The sequence below is a fragment of the Drosophila takahashii genome, chromosome 2R (assembly GCF_030179915.1).
Source record: "Drosophila takahashii strain IR98-3 E-12201 chromosome 2R, DtakHiC1v2, whole genome shotgun sequence".
Lineage (NCBI taxonomy): Eukaryota > Metazoa > Arthropoda > Insecta > Diptera > Drosophilidae > Drosophila > Drosophila takahashii.
The window spans coordinates 32,122,062-32,138,075 of record NC_091679.1 but is presented as its reverse complement, the minus strand read 5'-3'; the positions used below and the strand labels follow the sequence as shown (position 1 = coordinate 32,138,075).

General features: G+C 39.4%; 2 protein-coding genes and 1 non-coding gene across 3 annotated transcripts; 1 reads left to right on the top strand and 2 right to left on the bottom strand.

Moving 5' to 3' along the window:
- The first annotated feature begins 490 nt into the window (after positions 1-490).
- On the top strand, positions 491-3,303 carry LOC108060087 (phenoloxidase-activating factor 2-like). Its single transcript, XM_017145662.3, has 3 exons — positions 491-701; positions 2,062-2,361; positions 2,417-3,303. Exons 2-3 carry the CDS (start codon positions 2,083-2,085, stop codon positions 3,281-3,283), a joined length of 1,146 nt encoding a protein of 381 aa, XP_017001151.2. The 5' UTR covers positions 491-701; positions 2,062-2,082; the 3' UTR covers positions 3,284-3,303.
- Positions 3,304-4,769: 1,466 nt separating this feature from the next.
- Positions 4,770-5,669, bottom strand: Jon44E (Jonah 44E). Its single transcript, XM_017145479.3, has one exon. It carries the CDS (start codon positions 5,641-5,643, stop codon positions 4,828-4,830), a length of 816 nt encoding a protein of 271 aa, XP_017000968.2. The 5' UTR covers positions 5,644-5,669; the 3' UTR covers positions 4,770-4,827.
- A 10,198-nt stretch (positions 5,670-15,867) lies between these two features.
- Positions 15,868-15,950, bottom strand: TRNAL-CAG (transfer RNA leucine (anticodon CAG)). Its single transcript has one exon. It is a non-coding gene; the product is annotated as a tRNA-Leu (tRNA).
- Between the last annotated feature and the right edge of the window lie 64 nt (positions 15,951-16,014).

Sequence of the window (16,014 nt, the reverse complement as noted above, 5' to 3'; positions counted from 1 at the left end):
CTTCTTTCTTTTGCTGAAGCTTGTTCCCGAAATGGAGGCCACAGGGACAGGAGACCAAAACGAATACGAGACCTGCGCTCTTAACAAAAAGTTCGTGCCTATAAATCTATGTAGCGCAGGCGTAGATAAAGTTTCCACATCCGAGTTGATTTATTGAAGAGTCATATACGTGGATAACGGATGCAGTGCGCTTTTCCTCTGTTGTTCTATGAATAAGGTTATACCAACAAATACTTTCTCTTTAAAGACTTCAATAACTTGTTGTACCTTTGCAGATAGAGTCCATATCCCTAGGAGCTCAAATCGAGTCTCCTTATAAGGGATAACGAGATTAATAGATCATTAATTCGAATACCGACTGGTTCGTGTAAAATTGTATTGCCCTTCACAAACTCTTCAAAATATATGTAATATATTTATAAAATAACTTGGCTTCCATTTTGTTCACAGGGTCATTCTTTTGATCACAGGTTTAGGAAATAATTCAGTAGATATGCGTTGCGATGGCAGAATTGGGAAAAGCCAAACTCTCTCTTTCTCTCAGTGCATTAATCTTTCGATCTCCGCCTCTCATAATCTCTCAAGCAGGTTCTATAAATGTTTTGATTTTAACTCTAGCCGATCAGTCGACATTGTGATTCACAAGCAATACCATTGCCTTTGGATCGGTAGCATCTATACTTAATAACATCCATAAGCATGTAGGTATATTATACCAATATATACGCCGACATATCCGCATACATAAGTGCATTAGTTGTAAGCTATAAATGTAGCGTGAAGCCAGTAGCTGATAATAAAACAGTTTCAATGGAATTGAATCTGAATTTACATAAAAATCGATTTTGTTGAAGTTCCGTTTGAGCAAGTTGATAAAAAAGTGTTTGTAAAAACTGAAAAATTATTGCCACACACAAAAAAAAAACTTGGTAAAATCAACTGTAATAATTGTCAAACAGGCCCCAACCAGCAAAATTGTCATCATTGTAATGATTTTTATTTTTTGATTTTTATAATAAAACTCAAAAAATAACTGTTATTTTTTGATTTTTATGTATAACAGTTATTCCCTTGACATTTTTGAAAAAATGAAATAATTAAAAAAAACATGATACCCGTGCTTTTTATAACTTACTAAAAATTTGTTAAAAAAGGCAACCGCGCATATTTTATACCTATATTTTTTTAAAATTTTGTTTACCCACAAAATCGCCATAAATAAAATTTGAGTTTTATTTTTGATCACGACGAATAACTGTTATTTGTCAACTTTTATTATAAAACTCAAAAAATAACAGTTATTCTTTGAGTTTTACTTTACAAATCAGAAAATAACAGTTAAAGTGTGATTTTTAAAATAAAACTTATAACAGTTACGTTCCCTGGTAAATAGTCACTTTCACAACAACAAATACACACAATAAGCAAGGACACAAACCCAAAGCAAAAACAAAATACACGTAACTATTTTAATAGTTACGTAACTATCTTTGTTGGTCAATTTTACCAAGAAAATTTTTTTGTGTGCAGATAAAATGAATTGAATCTTTATTATATTACAAAAACAAAGTGTTTACCTACTCTTATAAAAAAAACACCAAAGAATTCCTTTTAAATCTAGAATTTTCTTTATTGAATTTTTGTTAGAGACGACCTCACCTTTGTTTCAAGAAATGTTTTTTAAAGGCACCATTAAAACAAGAACAAATATTTCTTGAACCAAGAAATTAAATTTTCTAACTACAAGAAATGGTTTTTTAGAAAGCCACCATTAAAACAAGGAAAATATTTCTTGAAACAAGAAATGCGATTTTTGTTTCAAAGGTAGGCCGATTCAATAGCGAGATTTCTAAAATTTTGAAATTAATTTTTATGAGTGTAATGACCAACATATATAAAAATGGTCTTAAAACTTAAAACTAAAACTAATGGTTTAAAACTTGTTTGAAATCTATGAATCCAAACAAATTACAAATAAATAATTATTTAGGAGCAATCTAAGGATTATGATATTTTATAATTGATTTGTTTTTAATTAATAAAGAGTGCACATGAAAATAGTTTCCCAGTTTCCCTACAGCGATGATGAGCTGGCTAATCTCAGCGGGGCTGTTCCTCTTGGTCCTTAGTCCTGGCTCGAAGGCCCAAGACACAGTTTCGAAAATGTGCAGCTCGGACGAACTGTGTACCTCGGTGAAGCGATGCAAGGACTCCGAAGATTCCGGGCTCATGGCTATTGGTCCGCGCATTTACCGCATTTGCGGCGACCAAAGGGTCTGCTGCGAAACGGCCCAGCTAGAGAGCTGGGACAGATCGCAGAGCTCGAAGAACCGAGCCGTCTCCTCCTCGATCCAAGACAAGGTCTTAGTTCGAAATCTTAAACTGAAATCATTGATAACCTCCTGCCAAATTCCAGGTGGATGAATCTAAAAGTCGGTATGCGTCGAACTTCAAGTACAAGAACTGCGGCTACAGCGATCCCCGGGGTCTGATTCCCCACAACGACAGGTTCAACCCTCCTGAGGACGTCTCCTTTTTTGGCGAGTTTCCCTGGATGGTGGCCATCTTCACCGTGCGGCAGTCGTTCCTTTGCGGCGGCACCCTGATCCATCCGCGGCTGGTCATATCCTCCTCGCACAACGTGATCAACGAGCTGGTGGACACCCTGGTGGCCCGGGTCGGAGATTGGGATCTGAATGGCCTCAACGAGCAGTTCCCGCACCAGAGCAGGCGTATCAAGGAGATTATCATGCACCCGGAATTCGATCAGAAGCGTCTGTTCAACGACATCGCCCTGCTGCTCCTGGACGAGCCCATTGTCCTGGCTCCGCACATCCAGCCGCTGTGCCTGCCGCCTCCCGAGTCGCCGGAGCTGATCAACCAGCTGCTCTCGGCCACCTGCTACTCCACCGGCTGGGGAGCCAAGCAGGCGGACAGCGATAAGCTGGAGAACGTGCTCAAGCGGCTCAACCTGCCGGTGGTGGAGCACGACGAGTGCCAGGCGATGTTAAGGAACACCCGAGTTTCCAATAGCTTCCGCCTGGGCCCCAGCTTTATGTGTGCCGGCGGCAATGGCAAGGACCCCTGCAAGGGTGACGGCGGCTCACCGCTCTTCTGTACAATGCCTGGGGAACGGGATCGCTACCGGCTGCTGGGCATCGTGTCCTGGAGCGTCGAGTGCGGCGTCGAGGACATTCCCGCCGTGTACACCAATGTGCCGTACCTGCGCAGCTGGATCGATGAGAGGATCAGAGAATTCGGGATCACATTGCAGGCGCAATGAGCTGGAAAATTGCTGACCTTAAACCAAGAATAAGTTTAAAAACTGTTTGTTAAAACTTAACATTACTTTTTCTGAATAATGATTATACTTTTAACTAAATAAATATTTATTGATATTTTTTCCGTCAAGTTTTCAACCTAATTACTAAGAATGTAATTAAATTGTTGGCAGCCACAATCGCTCTTTTTCTTAGTAAAAACGGAATACCTCTTTAGAGCGAAACGCCACCTTCCTTAATAAATTGTTTCGAACTCTTATCATTTACAAACATTATCCGCTATCGCACATCTTCTATATGCGCTATTTATCCGTGCCACACGGAACTAAATCGCCGGGATAGTTTTCCATCCAGGCACTTAACTCGAGCGTACCTCCAAGTCACTCGATTTATTGCAATCCTTGAACAAAAGGAGCACGGCGATGGGAAATACGAGCCAAGGAGCACAGCGTCTTCATCCCGGCAGCTTATAAATAGTCGAGCCATGGCAGATGGCTCTGCAGACTATCCGCCATTTCACACCCACCTCCATCTGTGCCCCACTTTTGCATCGCGGCAATGGAACCAAATTAACCAGGAGGCAAACGGGGATGGGAACACAAGAGAAACAACACTTCGCATGGCCGAAAATTGAGAAATTACACGCTGGGCCGGGCAAATGGCTGAGCGAATTGATTTTCGGGCTACCCTGCTGTTCCTCCTCTGGCCCCTCCACATCCCCCACTTCCGGCTCTTCGGTTTCTTGGCCCGGAGCAGGGCCAAAAACTCATTTCTCAAGTAAATTGTTTAAACAGTTTTTGCTTTGTTTTACGTTCCTGTAATTTATTGGCCTTTTTTACGGCCCTCGCGTTTGATATTGATTTTGTGCTGCAATTTAGCGAATAAGAAATGCAGTTTCTATAGGTTAGATTAGTAAAATATCCCTTAAATATATATAAAAATAAAAATAAATTCGAACAATAAAATAATTTATAAAATAAATAGGGTTGAAGAGGGTATAACCTTCTATAGTTCTCAAATCTATCGGTCTCAAGATCCTCCTAAAGTTTTCGACTCTTAACAAATTTTTTACACAAGCTCATCACTACACACCGCTAATACTTTATCACTATTTTGATCGTCACTGTTGTAAATATTAATTTAAATAACAAGCAACTTTCTTATAAAGGTGTTCAGATTAGATATGGAAAACGAATCATGACCGCAAAACAAAGACTACAATGGTGGCATGTTTTAAAAATCTCTGATCACAGCTTGTAAACAAACAAATTTGTAAGCATGGTCATATATTTAATTTTACTTCCAGTACTTAAAGCCAAAGTATCGCTTTTGCCTGCTTATCGGTTAGAATAACTAAAGTACTGATTTTATATTTATAGGGCTGCTTCTTTATCTGCGATCTGAACTGAAATACTTTAACTTTTAATTGAACGTCCCACTTAATAATACAAGATCATTTAGGTTTTCAAAATAAAAAGAATACCCCTATATAGTTCTTACAAACTGTATTTGGTTTTTATAAGATTGCTTTATTTCATTCTAGTTTTTAGTAGGAAATGCCGGTGTGGTCGCGGATCCAGTCCAGGTAGCCGGTGACGCGAGTGAAGCCAGCTGGCCTGCCGGCGGTGCATCCCTCCCCGCTGCCAAAGGACACGATGCCCACGATGCGGTTGCCTTCGTGGAGGACCAAGGGGCCGCCGGAGTCGCCGCTGCAGGAGGACTTGCCGCCATCGGTGTTGATGCAGATGGTGTTGTCCGTGACGTAGTTGCCGCCGTAGTAGTTGCGGCAGTCGTTGTTGTCCATGATCGGCACGTCCACGCAGTTCAGGTAGTTGGACATGCCGCTGTCGTTGTTGGTCAGTCCCCAGCCAGAGGCGACGGCCCACCAGCCGGAGAAGCTGTTGTAGCGATCGTTGTAGCTGGGCAGCTCCACCTTGTTGACCAGGCTCCAGAAGTCGACGTGCGGGATGCGGATGAGGGCGATGTCGTTGTTCAGGAAGTCGTTCCAGTCGGGATGCTGGATCATGTCGCTGCGGCTCACCCAGTGGGTGTACTGGGCCTCGTGCCGGAAGCTGGCTCCGAAGTAGATGAGCACATGGCTGGCGCTGTTCGTGCAGTGGGCGGCGGTCAGCACCCAGGTGTTGCCGATGATGGAGCCGCTGCACCAGTAGCCGCCGTCGTTGAAGCTCAGGCCCACAATGTAGGGCACCTTGCCCTCGTAGGCTGGGTAGCCGTTGGTGATGCGACCCTCGATCTTGCCGGGGCGGGGCATGTCCTTCACGGCCACCGCCTTGGCGGGCTCGGCGGGGAGGACACTGGCGGAGGCCACGGCCAGGCAGGCTAGGAATACAAACAGCTTCATGTTGGTCAATCAACTGGTTAGTCTCGGCCCACAACGCCCTCTTTATAAGGCCGCCTTATCGCCGCCCAGCGGAAGTCCATTAAGCTTTTGTTCGGTCTCGTAAATCTTGGTTATTTTGCACTTTCGAGAAGCGCCGAAAAGTATTAGATAAGCTATCAGCTCCGATTTACACGCGCCAATAACTCAAAGAATCTTTTACTCAGGGGTTTTTATGTTTTTAAATATAAATATTTGATTTAAGGGATGATTGTCAATTTAACTTATATGTTTACGAGTCAAGGATTGATTTATGACATTTGTTTTATTCTTGATATGGAGATTTAATCATTAAATTAAGATTTATATAGGATATCTTAATACATTTTAAATTAGAGTCAACCTAAAAGAGAACCTGAGACTGTATGATAATACATTTCCTTCATCTTGAAATTAGCCCTCAAACAATGTGGTTCTGGTCATTTATCTGTGCAAGCTGAGATCAATTTACGCCTGATTGGCTTTCCTTTTGCAAGCAGGGCGCAATCAAATATTTGCCAAATTGATAATCATTTAATTATAACAAAGCATAATGCGAAATGCAACTGCTAGCAGCAAATGTATCTCGGATAGCAGAAGGGTTGGTGGGGTTACTGTGGAAACTGGTACTGTGCATGTTTGAGGGATTGTGTTGCAATGTGTGTCTGCAATTGTGTTGCATACTTTGAGGCACAGTTCCTTGCCATCTGTCCTTTCATTATCCTTCCCTTCCCCATCCACCGAGCCAGCCATCAAATTACAAATGATGTAGTGCCCAGGGGAAAATGGAGGGACAGGATGGACTGGGGAGCTCTGCAGCTTTGTGGCCAGTAAACGGAAATAGAAACAGCTGCAAATGGCAGTTAGCTCGGTTCCCAGCCGCATATACATATGCAGATATGCTCGTTATGCATATAGGTTTGTTTCGATGTGGGAGAAAAAAGCATTCCACTAATGTCCCACGCACGCGCTCGCACTCTACAGCATGAACAATTGACACTGGCTAATTGCCGTGGAAGGTCCGCCAAATGCGCCATAACCATGTTATTCGGATACCCTGTTCAGGAAGGGCCGTATGTGCAGCCAGGAAACTCAAACTAATGTCCAGCCACCGGAAGGCAGGGCCAGGAAATTGGGATGGGAAGTACCGATTCGGCGGAGTTAATTGTATTTGCTAACCAGTTAATGCATTATAAAATCTTATTCAATTTTAAATGTATTTTAATTTTAACTTTATGCTTATATTTTCCATGGAACTAACTATGAAACTATGAACTATAAAATTAAACTTCCGGTTAATGTACTATACATATGTATTATAAAATTACTATATAAATTCTAAATATTTAAAACAAATTTAATAAAATGCATAAAATACGTTTCTTGAGTTTTTCTTAATGTCGAATCATAATAACACTCACCTGAAAAGGGCCAAAAGAAAAGCACATAAACCAAGGATAATAGCATCAAACCCTTTGAAGATCAACAAAATCCGGCCACTAAAAGGTACTCTATTAGTCGATGAATTAACCAACTAAACCCATTCCGCTCGAATGTAGTCGCGCTAATTAACAGCCCGAGAATAAATTACGGGCATGCACATTTGCAAAAATCCGAAGCGTACGAGTGTCATGACCGGAGGGACTGGGACTGGGACTGGCACAAAAATGGGATGATGTCCGGTTTGAAACAATTAAATGCATGCCCGCGCAGCCCACTGGGAGGTCCACGCTGCGTATACGCAACACGGAGTATGGAAAATTAGCTGCACTCTCGGTCCCACTCGGATTCGCATTCGGCATTTCCATGCGACATGTTGTCAGCGTTTTAGACAATTTGTTATGCAAATTGCTTATTAACTTTATGACCGACACGGCCAGCTCCACTTGGCCGCCCCAAACATTTTGAATTGTCAATTAGCTGTGGCGGCCAAAAACCCGACCCCTAGTTAACCCGATTCCCACCTGCCAAAAACAGAGCGAGATGACTCCTAAATAAAGTTTCGGGCATTATTTAAACATTGGCCCGTCCAGTTTTATGTCATTTTATGGCCACCTGCCTGCCGCGGACTGCCATTAAATGGACATAAAATTGCCCTGGCTTCGATATTAATTTATGTCCTGCTTCCAACACTGCTGCAGTTCCTCCTCCTCCTGTTTCAGTTCCTGCTAAAACTCCTGCTCCTTTTACCTGCTAATGACATTGGCTCGCTATCGACAGTGGCCTTTAACTTAATTGAAAAATTTCATTTTGTTCCTGCTAAATGGCGGTGAGCTGTTATTTATGGCTTTCGCTGGGAGCCTGGCCAAATAGCCATCGACCCTTCCCCATACCAATCCCTTCCTGATCCCCATCCACCGCTTGCCTGGCATGATTTGTTTAGTTTCACTTTAATGATGTTTTCCATAGTTCGCGAAAAATTCAGTTTTCCTTTTAAAGGTAAAATTATTTTGTTTGCATTAATTTAACATAATATGGTCGTTTTTTTTACGAATCCTTTCGACAGGTTTTTAAGTTAGTTAGTTTTTATTTAAGGTTAGGTTTCTTATAAATTAAAGACTGTTTTGGTTTTATCTATACCTATCTAGTATTCAGATTTTTTTTAAATATTATAACGAGACATATAACAAATGAAGTGGCAAGAACCATTTCGTTGCTGGTTGTTCGGTTTTTTGGCCCTTACATATTGCCAGCTCTATCTCCATGAAAAAATGAATATTTGGCTGGCTGGAACCAAGCTGCAGCTACCCTTCCTTTGTTCGATTCTAAGCTACTTAAACTTCAATGTAGCTATAGCATTCACATCCATGGCTCAGAACGTGATCGAAACATTTTATCGAAGAAGGAATCAAATGGCTTTGTGCTCTCGCTCATAAATCACACCTGAGTGAAGAGTGATAGGGACGGTGCTATTCTATTCTACACACAAAAAAAAACTTGGTAAAATCAACTGTAATAATTGTCAAACAGGCCCCAACCAGCAAAATTGTCAATTCTACTAAGTAAATAGTCATTCCACAACAACAAAATACACACAACTAGCAAAGACACAAACCCAAAGCAAAAACAAAATACACGTAACTATTTTAATAGTTACGTAACTATCTTTGTTGGTAAATTTTACCAAGCAAATTTTTTTGTGTGTACTGCACTTTCGAGTCGATTCCTTTGTCCAGTTATAAGATTGACTGAATAAGGGGAAATAGCGGAAGACAAAAAGCCAAACTAATTAATTTTATTTAAAGTATCCAGTCTGCCTACTAAAAATGTAACCAACTGAGTTCAGTGCACACAAAAAAATTTGCTTGGTAAAATTGACCAACAAAGATAGTTACGTAACTATTAAAATAGTTACGTGTATTTTGATTTTGCTTTGGGTTTGTGTCTTTGCTAATTGTGTGTATTTTGTTGTTGTGAAATGACTATTAACTTAGTAGAATTGACCATTTTGCTGGTTGGGGCCTGTTTGACAATTATTACAGTTGATTTTACCAAGTTTTTTTTTTGTGTGTGTGTACATTGAATCCTTTTAAGGGATTTTTGATTAAACAAGCTACTCATTTAAGGAAATACAAAATACAATCGTCAAACTTCTGAAATGTTTTTTGGTAACAGAACGCTGTTCAACTTTTCTATACTAAACATCGATTTCAGCCATTTTTCGGTTGTTCTTCGGGTATCTTGCCATTTCTTGGATATTTCCCTCCAAACATAAACTTTTACTCCAGTTTCCGTTTTAATTTGTTAGATGAAAATCCACAGCAACTCGAGATGTTGTCTTCTGGAAGCCTGGAAGCTACAAAATTGGGCAGTTAGTTGAAATGTCTCGGCATTAGCGCACATAAGTATGCAACAGCTAGCAACTACAAAGTAGCACAAGCCCTAAATACTTTTGGCTATCTGCTGCCCTCCTTTTCCTCTATTGGTGATGGTGCATTTGGCCACATTTGCAGGTCCTGTTCCCCTTGCATTGTTGCTATTGTGTGTGTGTCCTGGGTCCTGTGCTGCGCTCCTTTAGCGCAATCGTGTCTCGGACATGAATTACGTTTACCGACAATTAATTTCAAGTGAAAATGTGCTAAAACTTTTAATTGGGCAGCCAAGTGGCTGGCAGGCGAGCAGCAAGGGATGCAGAGCGGGACAGTGAGCAAACGTGGCAGCCATAAAAATGTCGACAACATGCCTGGAAAATGCTTCGTTCCACAAATTTCGCTGCAGGTGCTCTTAAACGGAAAAACTTAAAGCTTAAAGGCCAAACATCGCGCCACCATCAAGCCATATTATACCAAAATATGTCAAAATAAACTGTTATAATATACCTAAATAAAATCCTCTAGAGAAGTTAATAAAAAAACAATTGAACAAAAACTTTAAAGTTAAAAAAGTTCTTAATAAATACATATTTATGATTTTTATGAATTATTTAAAGATCTAAAAAAAAATATTGAAATAATAAACTTTATGAAATGTATTTCATTTCAGATGCTGCCAGAAAACGCACTTTCGCCGCTTGAGTAATCAAAACAGACAGGCTCAGTTTGTGACGGACATTGAAATATGTGCGAGAAGACAGTCAGCTAATTATGTCAATTAAACGTTTGTGCCCGACGTTTGTCGGTCGTGACACTTAACCAACTCGCTATGACAGGCATGGACCACTGGATGTCAAAAGGATGCAATAACTGGAAAATCATCCCCAGCATCAGTACACCATTAAAAATTATAATATTTAAAAAACAATTTAACAATTTGGTTAAGTAAACAAATCATTTACAATATGCCTAGAATTAAATACTTTATTTAATCTGATAACCTCAAGATAAGAAAATAAGGTTTGTTATCATCGGTAGGTATTGAATCTTGATATAACTTTTTGTACTTACATTATGTAATAATTACTTTAGAACTTTAAAAAATTATTAAAATATTTTTCATGATATTGATAAAATGGATTATATTTTTACTGTGCATTTGCTTTTCCATAGATGACACACAACACGGGACATGGGAATGACGTCTGACCGTGTGAGTGTGTGACTGCGTGTGAAGGACATAATATGCAAATAACTTTTGAACAACATTCAGTTCATTCAATTCAGTTTCACAATGGAAGAAGGCAAAAAATAGGTCAGGGTCGCATTGGTTCTATGGGGAATACTCAAGCATTAAGTAGACCAATTCGCTCGACCAAAAATTCCAGATGCACACAAATTCACCGGTGAAACTGCTATCTACAAAAATCAACTCACGTACAGTCGTTGTACTAGTTATTTGAACAAAACAAACAGACACACACATTTAGACCGCAGCCCGAAATGTGCACTTTTCCAAATGGCATTGGAAAAACCCGAAAAGGAAGACAAAGCTGGCAAAGAGGAAAAGTGAGGCCAGAGGACAGGTAGAAATCTGTACAAACAACAAACAACATACGCCCAAGCTCTCGTAACAATAACAATTCAATCAAATGTTCGCCCTGTTTCGTCTATGGAAATCTTCGAATGGAAACAAACAACAATACACGTGTGAAGAGTGAGGAGGGGGACCATGGGGAGAGATGTTTTGATTAAAATTAGTTGAGTTTTAAACAGAAGCGAGAGCTTTCCTCTCACTCCTTAAACGCTCTCAGTGAGATTGCGCAGTATAAAGTGTCCTAACTTTACCGTTTAGTTCCTGAGATAAAAGGAGAGTGGAATCGTTGGCAGATAGGAATAGGGGAGAAAAGTGTGCGATGTTTTCCGAGGGAATATAAAATATAAATCTAAATGAATCATAATATTTACAAATTTAATCATTAAAATATTTTTGATTTTTCTGTTCTCTATTAACTTCACCTAATATGTATTTTATTTAAATTTAGCCACCCGCCTTTATTTTAAATCAAATAAAAACACCTCTTAACGAGGTAAAAAACTAGTGACGATCGCACCTTCAACATACAAAAGTTCTGATATCAACATTTGTGACGAAAAATTATTACACTCGTCATTAAATACACTTTCTAATATTTTCTCTTTCAGCCCGCCCTAGCATACTATTTTAGCCTTTTTACCTTCATAGGCATTTTCTATTGCTGCGTGCCGAATGAGAAAATCTTAGAAAGTGTATTTAATGACGAGTGTAATAATTTTTCGTCACAAATGTTGATATCAGAACTTTTGTATGTTGAAGGTGCGATCGTCACTAGTTTTTTACCTCGTTAAGAGGTGTTTTTATTTGATATCAGAAGTTTTTGTTTGTTTACATTTGCTCTCATAGGAGCTAATATATACATTTAAATTTAAATTGGTCAATCATAATTTGTAAGCCATTGTATTTAAACAAATTAAGTTAAAAACCGTTTAAGTATTTCAAAATACCTTTTAAACGAGGTATAGCACATGTCTGTAGCTTCAGTAGTGTAGAACTTACAAACTAACGAAATTTAGCTATTTCTAGCTTTTTTTCCGCTAAAGCAGCGGGTTTTTCCAAAAGTCGTAAAACAAAAGTTTCCTATTTGGAACTCCTTAAAACAATTGAAATGATTCTATGACCCTAAAATACAGTTCGGATACCCTCACACAAAATTCAATACTCAGGAAGCATTAGTTGTTCGAGCTGGCAAAAGTGGCTATTTTCGTTTCTGAAAAACTTTTAAACGCGATTTTTTACATAAACATGATATATACCAAAATTTAAGGAATCTCAAGGGCTATACAGTTTAAAGTTGTAAGGAAAATCGTTAGAGCCGTTTTTGAGAAAATTAAAAAAAAGCTAAAAAAAAAGTTTAAACAAATTTTCTTTTGTTCATATCTTTTTAACTATTACATTTACACAAATTACATATAGAAGGCGTTTATAGCATTTAAAAATACCTTTCAAACGAGATGCAGCACAAGTCTGTAGCTTTAGTAGTATAGAAGTTACGGCTTTCCGAATTTTAGCTATTTATAGCTGTTTTCCCGCTAAACTAGCGGGTTTTTCCAAAAGTGGTAGAACAAAGGTTTTTTATATCGATGTGATGAACGTCATATCAAATTTTCAGAACTTAAAAAACATATTTTGGACAAACTGACAAACTGACAAACAGAATTAAATTTTCATTTTGGGAAGAAGAAGAAAATCTTATTTTGGCTATAACTTTTGAACGGAGCGTCGGATTTTGACAAATGACCCCTCATTCGACGGGTATTTTCAAAAGGAATACAACTAAAACATTGCGAAGGGGCATTTATACCCACCGGCCCCAACAGCTCCAAATTTCGAAATTTTCACTTTTTCACTTTCACCGCTCTCTCTCCCAAGCCAATTGATTTTCTTAAAGTCTTGGTATGCAATCCTTTAAGTTTCTGCAATACCTTTCGATTGGTGTATTACTCATTACGATCGGACTATCACAGCAGATTTTCAATTTTGCGGCTATATAATAGTAGTCGCCTTCGCACACTCTCCTGGTGCGCTTCGTCACTACATGGACTGCCGTCCATAGTGATTCTACTAAGGACTAAAAGTACCGCCCCTCAAGGTACATTATATACGATTTCAATCCTGATTTTCAAATTACAATTTTAGCAGATTGCATGATGGAAATCTAGATCATGAACACAACTCACATGGTCTTTAAAATCCAAGAAATTACACCTTTGTATCCAAATCCAAGCACTAGATAACGGCACATTGATAGGATAGCTTACAGAGAAAGTTGTTCAATTTGCTGTTAAGTTTTCTAGCCAGCAACACGTGCGGTGTTTTGTTGTCGTTCAAATAGCTATATACTGCAAGTGATGCTTATCAAATGGCGTTTGTTGCTAAAAAAGGGGAGTACCCCCTGACTCATTCCTCGGGTGCAAAGCGTGTGCATTTTCACAGCCGTTTGAATTTGCCAACATTCCCGAAATGTGCAACATGGCGTAAAGAATTCTTGTTAAGCGCAGCAGTTGCACCCATCCCGGCCGAAAAACTAAATATATACAGGCACAGGCAACTGTGACATAATATATTTTTATAATAATAATTTTTATCATTAATTAAAGCACAAAAACAGCAACAGATAAACATCAAAACTAAATAATTCAGTAAATAAATAATTGTACCTAATTGATGCACTTTAGGCTCAATAAAAGTGCTAGCCTGCACACCTGTTCGTTTTTTTTTATCCAGGATAATTCTTAATTAAATTTTAAAGTATATAGAATTGATACAACCAAATAAAAATTGGAATTTATAACATGAAATATCAAGAACACTTACCCTCAAAGAGTGCTTTCAATGCCATCAAACTGGAAATACTGCACGGTGAAAGTCTAGAGCACGGAGTCCACTTTCACTTCGAAGGACACGGGAACAGCAACACACTGACATAGACGGGTTGTCAGTCCCAGTCCGTCAACCAATGTTCGCTGAAGCGCAAAGCGGAAATCAGACGCCATATCGGACGGAAATGTTCGACAAGACTCGTGCGGAAATGGAAAGCTGGGCAAAAGTATTGAGATTACAAAATTGACTAGATGAATATCCAAACAAACAAATATGCTCTCCAATTGCTGCAGGCCAATAAAACGCAGTCAGTGCACTGCCCATTGTTCGGCTATCATTCCAAACAGAGATGTAACCCAAGTCAGTAGAGAGAACATCCCAATCGATTTCGAATTTGCAGTAAAAATGCAAATTCCTGATACGGGGAATGTGGCATGAGAGGTCAGAGCCCCTCCCAGATGCAAATTCCATGCGACTAAGTTTCGTTTTGTCAAATGCATCAAACAGAGGAAAACAAGGAATCACGGAGCATACGCAAATGACACAGCTGCATTTCCACTTGTAGATACATTTGCAGTTGCAATTTCAGTTGCAGATACAGATACTCATGTTTCGTTTTGGATTTAGCTTGGGATCCGTTTGAAATGTATTTTCAATCCCTCTACATACATTTACGATAAGCGTATGTCTCAGATTTGTATTGACATTTAAACATTTGTCTTTCACTTTGACTTTTATGATTACATTTTAATTTCAATTGTAATAAAATCTCCTAAATTTTGGAAACACATCTACATAATTTTTCACAAATTGGCAAATTAGATATTATCGATTTTTATTTGTATCTGAAAATATCTTATGCGTTTGTTGACCCATTAGAAGGCACTCAATCCGATTCGCATCTTGGTAGACGACGTCAGCAGCGACGTTTTTATCTGCAACTTCTCGCCCTCCTTAGAGATGTCATCCAAAATCCATTGAGCGTGACGTATGAGTATGAAATTCTTTGGGGTTTCGTGTGGAATATTTTGCTCCTCATTCCCTATCTCCTCTCTGTCAGTCAGACATGGTCTATTAATTTTATTAGTGTCATTGCATACAGCAAGTCTTGGAATTCTGAATCCCCTTTGCTGAGAAGTCGCTTTTTTTGTGGTGGAAATTCTCATTTAGTTTCCTGCTATTCTTGAGTGGGTTGCGCAAAAAAGTGCAGTAAATTTCCAAGACCACAAAAAATGTCCAAGCCATTATATTTATATACTCAGAAAAGTTTCTCTGCAAGGAACTCTTTTTCGCTCAGGTTGCAGCTTTGACCCAAAAATACTGCCGTATAATCTCTTCTCGCCCAGCAGAATTTAGTAACACTTATATTTTATGATTTATTTGTTGCATTAGTGAATGTCGTCGGCAGCAGGTCCTGGCGGCCACTTCAGAATGTCTGGGGCAGTCCCGAGTGCCTAAAGGTATTCAACGCTAGCCTGTTTTATTAATGGCCAAAAACTATTCGTCTAGAATTGTTACCAGATTTTTAAAGTTTACTTCCTTAAAAGGGGATAATTATCGTTGTCGCTTACATTCGAAAGTAGCATTCGGTAGATGTCCCCAATTGCTCCACGTTTCAACAGCAGGACATTAACGATTCCTTGTTTTGTTAGTTCTTTAAAAATGCTCAAAGTCATACGAGTAACCAAACAGAGACGCGGGCGCAAACAAACACGGCACAGTGGGGCAATGGCACTACAGTAAACACTGCGCGAGTGGAACGCAGCCAGGCGTGCTAATTGTGTCATTTACATTGGCAAACAAGTGCGAGCGAACAAGTCAAAGGCTCAAACAAATTAATGCGGCTGAGCGCATCTGCCGAGCTCTTTGCACAGTGCAATTAACGGCGACCGAGGAGCTGGCAAGATATGTAAATAATTAATTTAAGGGATCTCCGGTCAGAGGTAAAAATAAATAATGAAGTGAAAAAAAAAATCTTGTCAGAAGTGGGATTCGAACCCACGCCTACAGAGTAGACTACGACCTGAACGTAGCGCCTTAGACCACTCGGCCATCCTGACTTGTTCGTAACTCGCCCCAAACACCATGACATTTCTGTGCTAATTGATCTAGCCGAAAGCTCCA

Excerpts from the sequence above, each read along its gene's own strand:
- Jon44E (XM_017145479.3), bottom strand. The coding sequence starts at position 5,643 with ATGAAGCTGTTTGTATTCCTAGCCTGCCTGGCCGTGGCCTCCGCCAGT.
- LOC108060087 (XM_017145662.3), top strand. The coding sequence starts at position 2,083 with ATGATGAGCTGGCTAATCTCAGCGGGGCTGTTCCTCTTGGTCCTTAGT. Across the intron at positions 2,362-2,416 it reads CCTCCTCGATCCAAGACAAG|GTGGATGAATCTAAAAGTCG; the intron begins GTCTTAGTTCGA and ends GCCAAATTCCAG.